This window comes from Myxine glutinosa, chromosome 2, assembly GCF_964187855.1.
Source record: "Myxine glutinosa chromosome 2, kmMyxGlut1.1, whole genome shotgun sequence".
NCBI classification, from domain to species: Eukaryota; Metazoa; Chordata; class Myxini; order Myxiniformes; family Myxinidae; genus Myxine; species Myxine glutinosa.
The window spans coordinates 257,113,983-257,124,624 of NC_136262.1; the positions used below are offsets into that span (position 1 = coordinate 257,113,983).

General features: G+C 43.3%; 1 protein-coding gene across 1 annotated transcript in view; it reads left to right on the top strand.

The window, feature by feature from the left end:
• LOC137420629 (hemojuvelin) overlaps positions 1–789 on the top strand; it is a 13,716-nt gene extending 12,927 nt beyond the window's left edge. The window contains exon 3 of the mRNA XM_068105847.2: positions 1–789. This exon is cut by the window's left edge and continues 312 nt beyond it. Coding sequence (XP_067961948.1) covers positions 1–351 — 351 coding nt within the window. The 3' untranslated portion in view covers positions 352–789.
• Positions 790–10,642: the final 9,853 nt, after the last annotated feature.

The following is a 10,642-nucleotide window of genomic DNA, read 5'->3' on the forward strand; positions in this document are numbered from 1 at the left end:
GAACCGGCGCCGCAGCTCTGCCTGGACGGATGCCCACGTGGAGAGAGGCTCCAGCTCAGCAGGTTCACTGAGAGCGCTTCTGGTGCTCCTCCGGTCATGTCCGTTGAAGAGGCACAAGCTCGCTGTCACAACGTGCTGCCCAAGGAGGACTTCTACTTCAGGGCATGCGTTTTCGATCTCATGGTGACCGGACAGATGAACTTCTCTCATACCGCTGCGGAAGCATTGCAGGATGCCCGCGCACTGCTACCTGACTCTGCCTTGGCACACGTGACAAAGAGCAATCTTTCGAGTGCTTCCCGACAGACTGCATCCGTTTGCTTGCTTGTGGTGCTGCTAGTCCTCAGTTGAACCATAGACGTTTCCGTGGCAGAGAAGAAGCACTTTAATGTGACGAGAGATATATTACGAGATTCTTTAGGCCGGATGGAGTCAAAGCATGAGCATAATAGACAGAATGTTGGTGACTAAAAGTGAGAAAAGGAAGAACGAGGTGAAGGAACTATAAGGTAGCAGAATGTGTGAAAGGTTCAGTCAAAAACTATAGTCTGAAGAAACAATTTTAGAGAAGCATGGAATTGTCTGCTTGCATCAGAGATGCACAAATATTATTTACAAAACATACACAATTGTCCAGAAAGTGTTTATGTTTTTGGTTTTAAAGATGTCCCCAATATTTGGTCATTATGACGTGCGGTGTTGAAATGTACATTTGGTTTGTAAAGACGATGTACATATAATTTATTGATTGAGATTCAAAGAGCCTAAATTAAAAAATAGATGTGGGTATTGGTGATCTCCTTGTTGTTTCTGCAGACAAGAGAACGCTCACCTTTGGTCGTTTTACCTGCGGGTCTGAATACATTTCTGAAAACATTAACATTTTAAGAATTGAGGCAGTTAATTGTGCATCAAATCATTCTGGTTATCATCGATAACTTGTTTTTTGGAAGGCAGGGATACAGACCAACGGTGAAACATGCTGTTACAGCCGCGGGTCCTCAAGACCGTCGTGCCACCATGCTGGTAGGGGACGAGACGGTCTCCACATCCGTCCTGCTTAATTTGGGCACAAATCGATGTTTCACTCCACGCGACCAGAAACAAATTAGCATGACAGAAATGGCCGAGCAAGAACCAACAGGCAATATACTTTTCTCAAGCACTTTAATGCGTGGACCCAAATTACCCGTTAATTAATTTAATCTCCCAATTCTCTATAAGCTATGGAGTCCCAAGCTGATGACCACATGAGTTCTCATTTAACAAGAGATTTATTGCAACACGATGGGGGCAGGGAAGAAGAATAAGACATGGCTGCGCATGCGGTGATCACAGAACTGTAATAAACAAATAATAAAATAAATAGGCCTATGGGCGACTGAAGGTAATTTCCCATGGTTTCTGAGAAGATTTAAAAATAAATTACCTGAAATTGAGGCGAAAACCCCCTTTTCAGCCTCTTATAGCGGCAGAACCAGATGGGGAGCACAACCCCATGAGACCTCACGGTTCTGATGTATTGTACCAAATCTGGTCCATATTGGTCATGTAGATTGTGAGGAAAATAGGTTTTAGTAAATATTAGGGATTATGGGATGGAGCCCATGGCCCCCTTTCCAGGGGAGTACGGCCGTGGGGAGCACAACTTAAGGTCACGACATGGTCATGCACTATGGACACAAAACATGAACTGTGGAAATAACTATTGTTATGCTGCGCAATGTTAACCCCTAGAAAGCATGACCACAACGATATTTACCGAGAGAATTGGGGTCCTCCCTCCACCCCGAACCCATGGGACTATGAATTTATTTTAGCACCTAAAACTTTTCCGTGCAAGCAAGCCCCTCTGTGCCCGAGTACAACCATCAGTTTTAAACTCATACCGTCTAGCAGTTCAGGAGTGCATAGAAGTGAAACATGCAAACAAATCATCAAACTCTGAAAGTTTGATGAAGATCCGTTCAGCCATCTCTGAAAAAAACGCGGACACACAGCCAACTCATGTTTATTTATATATATATATATATATATATATATATATATATATATAGTATATATATATATATATACATACAGTATATATATATATATACATACAGTATATATATATATATACATACAGTATATATATATATATACATACAGTATATATATATATATATATATATATATATATATATATATATATATATATATATATATATATACAGACTTGACATTTAATATGGAATATGGCATGAGTAAGCCAGTGGAGCTTTTACATTATAACCCAAACATTCTCCAATTGCTCTTTTTAATTTTCAATATCGAGGCTCATCAAGACTCTCTGCTCACCTTCACTCCTTCATTCCTCTTTTCTCCCGCCTCTGGAACAAACTCCCTCACTCTCTTCAATCCCACTCCACCCTCCAGGTCTTTAAAACAGCTGTTCACCACCATCTCTTATCTTCCCCCATCCAAAACCCTGATCTTTTCTACCCCCGCTAATTTCACCCCAGTTCCACTTTTTTGAAATACCAACTTCTGTCCTGGAAGTCCTTGGTGTTCTTGTGTTTTATACTTCTCCCCCCCCCCCCCCCCCTTCCCACGCCTCCTCCCCCCAAGCCCTCTCCCTTCCACACATCTCCCTGCTCTCAAATGTTGTGTTTGTGTGCTTCCCCTTCTCTCCCCATCTTGTTTTCCGCTCCCTCTTTTGATATATTTTGTTTGTCTGGTTGATTTGTTTGTGAAGTAAATGTTAGCTCTTTCACGAGCCTCGATTCAGTATACAACAACAAAAAAAAAAAAAAAAAATAGAGGAGCTACAACATAACATGGAGCATGGGGTAATATAACAAAGGAACAGTGAATATAGAGGGAGGAAATACACGAACAACAGGGTTGAGGGACAAAATATGGGGAGATTTGGAGAAATAAGGGATGTGGGGAAGAATGAGGTTTAGGAGGGGATGCATGGTGTGGACAAGATGGATACCGAAGCAAACTCTCAGGAAGGAAAAACTGGAAGCTTGGAGAGAAGTGAGCCCTGGGGAAGGTTAACAGGAATCAAATAGATAAAGGTTTTGGATGGGGTGAGGATCTGAGATGGTGGTGAACAGCTGTGTTGAAGATCTGGAGGGACCAATGAGATGGAAGAGAATGTGGAAGTTGGTTCCTGTAACATATTGTGCTTTACGGTAACAGAATGAACATATTGTGCTTTACGGTAATCGGGCATACCTCCGTAATCGGAAGCAAGGTTGGGCTTCTGGGAAGGGAAGGGGTGAGCGGGAGATCGGGCGCGATGGCGGCTGGCTTGTAGCTCGAGCATTGAACGGTGATTAAACATTTTGCCTTTATTGGACCGGCCTTCGCATGATACACTTCAGTTCCACACGTGGGGAAAAAGAGGAATGAATGTTCGGAAGTGAGCAGTGATCCTGGATTTGGGTAGTTTGACTTACTGGCAGACCATGTCACGATTGTCACGTGTGCCTTGCAGAAACCTTGGGGGAACAGAGCATTGTGAGAGCAGAGCGGGCAACATTAGAAAGGAGGTGGTAGAAGACAGAGAGACCACCGACCTGTTTGGGATGTGAAAGTAATAGGCCCATACACTTGGTTTCATTGTGGGAGATTCCAATGATCTTGAAGACATTGGTTTCCATGGCATCAAGCTGAGCTAGATGTGGGGCAAGGGAGCCAGCCCAGAGGGGAGAGCAGTACTCCATGAAGCTACGGATGAAGGCCTTGTTGGCGAATAAGATTTTAGATGTGCAAGGATTTTGCATGAAGGATGCCCATTACGTTTTGTAGGCCAACTTAGAAGGCGGTTTGCCCAAGGAAAATCATAGCTAATATTGAGGCCCAAAAGTTTCAGTGACTGAACTTCTTCAAGAGGATTGTTAAGAAAGTAAGATTGTGAAGAAATACCTTATCAAATGTTGGGAGTATTAATAAGTTCTGATACATATCAGATGAATGCGGATTTAACTTGATCTTGTTACAAAGATTAGCAACTTCAATTGCCAATCTCCCAATCACGGGTCGAAGGGTTATCGATCGTGACCCGAATACCTTGCGAGACCACGTGGCCGGGAAGACCGGGGATTGAACCCTTAGCGTTCCCACACTTTATTCCAATCACATGCACCGAGCAGATCGCACGGTGTGGGATGCGGCTTTACCCTGTGTGATCTACGGACCTAATCGAGCAGCCAAATTTGGTTCGAACGATGCTGGGCCAATGGATTAAAGGAAGTACACGAGCAGGTCGAGAGGAAACAAAATGTACACGTCTTTTATTCACAATAGCACAGAAAAAAAGACGAGAAGCAGACTTAACAATTCTTACCTATCTTAATCCCAACATAGGCGCGTGGCACACACACACAGGGAATGAATCACACACCGGTTAGACTCGTACTGGTGGACGGGCCGACGATGACTTGGGTCCGGCAGTTCTTGCGCATGGTATACGGATTGATCCGGCAGACAGCATGAAGGAGGATCGCACGGAGGATGATCCGCCGCTTGAAGGTTCGGTCAGCACGGATGACGAACCAGCTTGAGGACGAAGGAGAAGCGCAGCACAGAGGAACCAGCTTGAAGGACAAACGAGGAGAGAGAGCTTGAATGACGATCGGCACGGGCCTTTATCGTGTGGAATATCCTTCTAGAAGGTTCCACGGCCTCCCATTGGCCGAGGTTGGTCACGTGCAGTCATTCCCCCCCCCCCCCAACCTCCTTCGGGAAGGTTCCACAACCTACCATTGGTCACTGCTAGCCACTTGCGGTCATTGCGCCCTGCCTCCCCCCTGGAAGGTTTCATTCCCCGCCTCTTTTTGGAAGGTTTTATGCCCTGCCTACCACTGTCGCGGTTGATCACGTGGACTCTTTCTCCCCGCCCATGACCAACGTCTTCGTTCAACCATAGAGGGGTTGGAATCCAGCCTAACTCAACGCATATCTGCTTTAATCACTACACAATGGGAAGGGAAGCTCTTTTAGCTCTTTTTTTAGAGTTTAGTTTTTAGCTCTTTCACGAGCCTCGATCTTGTATACAACAAAAAAAAAAAAAAAAAAAAGGGAGCTAATCTTCACATTTAATAAGAAATAACTGACTACTGCAGGCTACATGTTGTCGTCGTGTAATTAACTAAAGGGGGTGTCTTTTATTGCAAAACCATAACAATACTCTTCACCTTTATTGGCAATAAACATTTTAAAGAATATAATGATTAGTGTGTCATGAGATGTGAAGATTTAAACAATTAGTGGAAGATACCATCATTTTAAAATTTGCCATTGTCTTTAAACTGCAACGACAAATGACATTTATTAATCCTGTGAATTAAAACACGCGATAAAACAAATTTGAAACATGATGCCGGCGATAACTCACCTTCTTTCAACAAGAGAAACATCTCACTGCAGGTGGGAGTCCATTCGGACTTCCACACTGGTCAAACATTTGGAATATGTTTTTCAATCCTGACAAATGTCATACTCTCACTCCAAAAGGACTGTCTGGTAACCCCCCCCCCCCGCCCCCCAATCTACTTTCCTAATAATCCTCTTGAGGAAGTTCAATCATTCAAAATCCCATTGAGGAACCCCCACCCCTATGTTTCTGCAGGGTGTACGCAGTCCACCGTCAACCGACTTCTGGTTCAACTACCTAAATCCCGGATCACTGCTCACCTCAACTCATTCGTCCCACTTTTCTCTTGCCTGTGGATCCAACTTCCACATTCTCTTCAACCTCATTCTTCTATCCAGGATTTCAAGACAGCTGTTCACTACTATCTCAGATCATCCCCAATCCAAAACCGTGATCCGTTCTACCTTCGTTAACCCCTCCCACCCCCCCCCCCCACCCCCCTTCCACTCCACTCCCACCCCAGTCCCTCCTTCCAAATTTCCAGTTTTCCCTCCTGACAATTTCGTTCTGTATCCATATTGTTCCTGAACCCTGGTGTTGGGCTAGCGGCTAGGGTGCCGGCTTAGGATCCTAGGATCCTGGGTTCGAATCCCGGTCGATAGCTGAATTAACGCCAGGGGGGTTGACTCAGCCTGTCATTCCTTCCGAGGTCGGCTAATTGAGTACCAGCTCACTGGTAATTCCCCGTTTGTCGTTAAAGGCGGCAAAAAGGGTACGCGTCAGGAAGGGCATCCGGCCGCAAAACATTGCTTCAAAAAGGGGACCAAAAAACAACAACAACCACGGTTCCCGAAAAAGGCCAACCCCCGCTTTGTGGGGAAAAATGGCCTCTAAAGGTGGTTATTATTTTTTTTTTTAATCCATATTGTCCACCCCATGCATACTCTCCTGCCCCTCATTCCTCTCCACACTTATTGTTTGTCCGCCTCCCTCTGTCTTGGCCTTCAGATCTGTTGGTGATTTCCCCCCCCCCCCCCCACCCCCTCCTCTATCTACTGTTCCTGTTCCTTTTGTCCACTTGCGTCCTAATCCGTTCAGTGCACTCGTACCAACTCTTCCACGTGCCTAGACTATGTATACTAAAACGTCTCAATTCCGGGTTTTCTTGGCTTTGTACTAGGCGTTAATCTTGGGGTTTCTTAGTCTCGGACTAAACCTTTAATAATCCAGAGTTTTCTTCGCTTGGTACTAAGTCTTAATCCCGGGTTTTCTTCATCTGCTGCTAAACCTGTAATAATCCAGAGTTTTCTTCACCTGGTACTAAGCATTAATCCCGAGTTTTCTTAGTCTGGTGCTAAACTTTTAATAAGCCAGAGGTTTATTCGCCTGGTACTAAGCGTTAATCCCGGGATTTCTTAGTTGGTGCTTAACCTGTAATAATCCAGAGTTTTCTTCACCTGGTACTAAGAGTTAATCCCGGGATTTCTTATTTTGGTACTAAACCTTTAATAACCCAGAGTTTTCTTCGCCTGGTACGAAGCATTAATCCCGAGTTTTCTTAGTCTGGTGCTAAACCTGAAATAATCCAGAGTTTTCTTCACCTGGTACTAAGCGTTAATCCCAGGATTTCCTAGTTTGGTGCCAAACCTTAAAAAAAACCCAGAGTTTTCTTTGCCTGGTACTAAGCATTAATCCTGGGATTTCTTAGTCTGGTGCTAAACTTTTAATAAGCCAGAGTTTTCTTCGCCCGGTACAAAGCGTTAATCCCGGGATTTCTTCGTCTGCTGCTAAACCTGTAATAACCCAGAGTTTTCTTCGCCTGGTACTAAGCATTAATCCCGAGTTTTCTTAGTCTGGTGCTAAATTTTTAATAACCCAGAGTTTTCTTCGCCTGGTACTAAGCGTTAATCCTGAGTTTTCTTAGTCTGGTGCTAAACTTTTAATAAGCCAGAGTTTTCTTTGCCTGGTACTAAGCATTAATCCCGAGTTTTCTTAGTCTGGTGCTAAACGTGAAATAATCCAGTTTTCTTCACCTGGTACTAAGCGTTAATCCTGGGATTTCTTAGTTTGGTGCTAAACCTTTAAAAACCCTGAGTTTTCTTTGCCTGGTACTAAGCATTAATCCTGGGATTTCTTAGTCTGGTGCTAAACTTTTAATAAGCCAGAGTTTTCTTCGCCCGGGACTAAGCGTTAATCCCGGGATTTCTTCGTCTGCTGCTAAACCTGTAATAACCCAGTTTTATGCGCCTGATACAAAGCGTTAATCCCGAGTTTTCTCCGTCTGGTGCTAAACTTTTAATAACCCAGGGTTTTCTTCGCCTGGTACTAAGCGTTATTCCCGAGTTTTCTTAGTCTGGTGCTAAACCTTTAATAACGCAGAGTTTTCTTCACCTGGTACAAAGCGTTAATCCTGGGATTTCTTAGTCTGGTGCTAAACTTTTAATAAGCCAGCGTTTTCTTTGCCTGGTACTAAGCATTACTCCCGAGTTTTCTTAGTCTGGTGCTAAACTTTTAATAAGCCAGAGTTTTCTTCGCCTGGTACTAAGCATTAATCCCAAGTTTTCTTCGTCTGGTGCTAAACTTTTATTAAGCCATAGTTTTCTTCGCCTGGTACTAAGCGTTAATCCCGGGATTTCTTTGTCTGCTGCTAAATCTGTAATAACCCAGAGTTTTCTTCGCCTGGTACGAAGCATTAATCCTGAGTTTTCTTCGTCTGGTGCTAAACTTTAATAACCCAGAGTTTTCTTCGCCTGGTACGAAGCATTAATCCCGAGTTTTCTTCGGCTGGTGGTAAACTTTTAATAACCCAGAGTTCGCCTGGTACTAAGCGTTAATCCCAGGATTTCTTAGTCTGGTGCTGAACTTTTAATAAGCCAGAGTTTTCTTCGCCTGGTACTAAGCATTAATCCCGAGTTTTCTTAGTCTGGTGCTAAACTTTTAATCACCCAGAGTTTTCTTCGCCTGGTACTATGCGTTAATCCCGAGTTTTCTTAGTCTGGTGCTAAACCTTTAATAACGCAGAGTTTTCTTTGCCTGGTACTAAGCGTTAATCCGGGGATTTCTTTATCTGGTGCGAAACCTTTAATAACCCAGAGTTTTCTTCGCCTGGTACTAAGCGTTAATCCTGGGATTTCCTAGTCTGGTGCTAAACCTATAATAAGCCCAAGTTTTCTTCGCCTGGTACTTCGCGTTAATCCCGGGATTTCTTTGTCTGCTGCTAAACCTGTAATAACCCAGAGTTTTATTCGCCTGGTACTAAGCATTAATCCCGAGTTTTCTTAGTCTGGTGCTAAACTTTTAATAACCCAGAGTTTGCCTGGTACTAAGCGTGAATCACAGGATTTCTTAGTCTGGTGCTAAACTTTTAATAAGCCAGAGTTTTCTTCGCCTGGTACGAAGCATTAATCCCGAGTTTTCTCCGTCTGGTGCTAAACTTTTAATAACCCAGGGTTTTCTTCACCTGGTACTAAGCGTTATTCCCGAGTTTTCTTAGTCTGGTGCTAAACCTTTAATAACGCAGAGTTTTCTTTGCCTGGTACTCCGCGTTAATCCCGGGATTTCTTCGTCTGGTGCTAAACCTTTAATAACCCAGAGTTTTCTTCACCTGGTACTAAGCGTTAATCCTGGGATTTCTTAGTCTGGTGCTAAACTTTTAATAAGCCAGCGTTTTCTTTGCCTGGTACTAAGCATTACTCCCGAGTTTTCTTAGTCTGGTGCTAAACTTTTAATAAGCCAGAGTTTTCTTCTCCTGGAACTAAGCGTTAATCCCCGAATTTCTTCGTCTGCTGCTAAACCTGTAATAACCCAGAGTTTTCTTCGCATGGTACAAAGCATTAATCCCGAGTTTTCTTAGTCTGGTGCTAAACTTTTAATAACCCAGAGTTTTCTTCGCATGGTACAAAGCATTAATCCCGAGTTTTCTTAGTCTGGTGCTGAACTTTTAATAACCCAGAGTTTTCTTCGCCTGGTACTCAGCGTTAATCCCGAGTTTTCTTAGTCTGGTGCTAAACCTTTAATAACCGAGAGTTTTCTTAGCCTGGTACTACGCGTTAATCCCGGGATTTCTTAGTCTGGTGCTAAACTTTTAATAATCCAGAGTTTTCTTAGCCTTGTGCTAAGCGTTAATCCTGGGTTTTCTTTGCCTTGTGCTAAGCGTAATCTTGGGGTTTCTTAGTCTGGGACTAAACCTTTAATAATCCAGAGTTTTCTTAGCCTGGTACTAAGCGTTTATCCCGGGTTTTCTTGACCCGGTTTCACATCTCATTTCTTAACCCCGGGTTTTCTTTTCACAACTCATGAATGCTAACGATGGTGAAGTATAATGTCATAAATACAGTATGCATATGGTTTATTTAACATACGATGCAATTGTGCAATATGAATTGAACACGTGTCGTTGAAGGGTCACCTATCCCAACATGGCACCTTCCATTGATGTATCACTCGCTGTTTGTGTTGTCGCGTTTCCACTTATTTGCTGAAAGGCGAGGGATAAGAAATGGACGGGAACATAGACAGATATAGATGTGGAGATTAGCTTCGAAGATACGGATAGTTAGCAGTTTTGAGGAGAATTTGAGCTACGAAAGATTGTACTTCTTGGTCCTAATGACGTCACGTTCTCAGCCGTCCCACCTAATCGCTGGTGGTCTTAGCCCGAAAGCAACAGGAGTAGACACTATTGTGTGATATCAAGGGTTGCTGGTCTTGTGGTTGGGTTAACAATGCGCACCTTAAATTAATATTTCTGAGATTATTGGAGCACTACTTAGCAATTGGTCACTGCACAACTGTCAACCAAAGTAATTATTGCTGTTCTGTTTGAGTGCATATCCTGGGGCTAATTAAACGAACAAATGGCGGTGCTAACCCATTTTCCAAATATGAGGTCTGGAAAGAAACATAACCCTGGGTAATCGATGGGGCTAATGATTCATAGCCCCATCTATTAGCCGGGGTAAGCGGGAAAAAATGAGGCGTGGGTGGTGGCAGAGCAAATTCGCGTGGTGTTAACCGATATCTTTCACAACTCAATGGAGTCAGGAAGGTATCAGGGGATTGGAGAGTTGCAAATGTAACATCAGTATTTAAGAAATAATTCAGAGAAGATACACCTGATGGCTTGACCTCAGTTGTGGGGAAAACATTGGAGATAATTATGGAATGGATAGGGAGCCATTTGAATAAATTTAAAATTAATTAAAGGTAGTTAGCGTGGATTTATCAAAGGGAGATATTTTTTAACCAGTTAATTAGAGTTCAATGAAGTAGTTT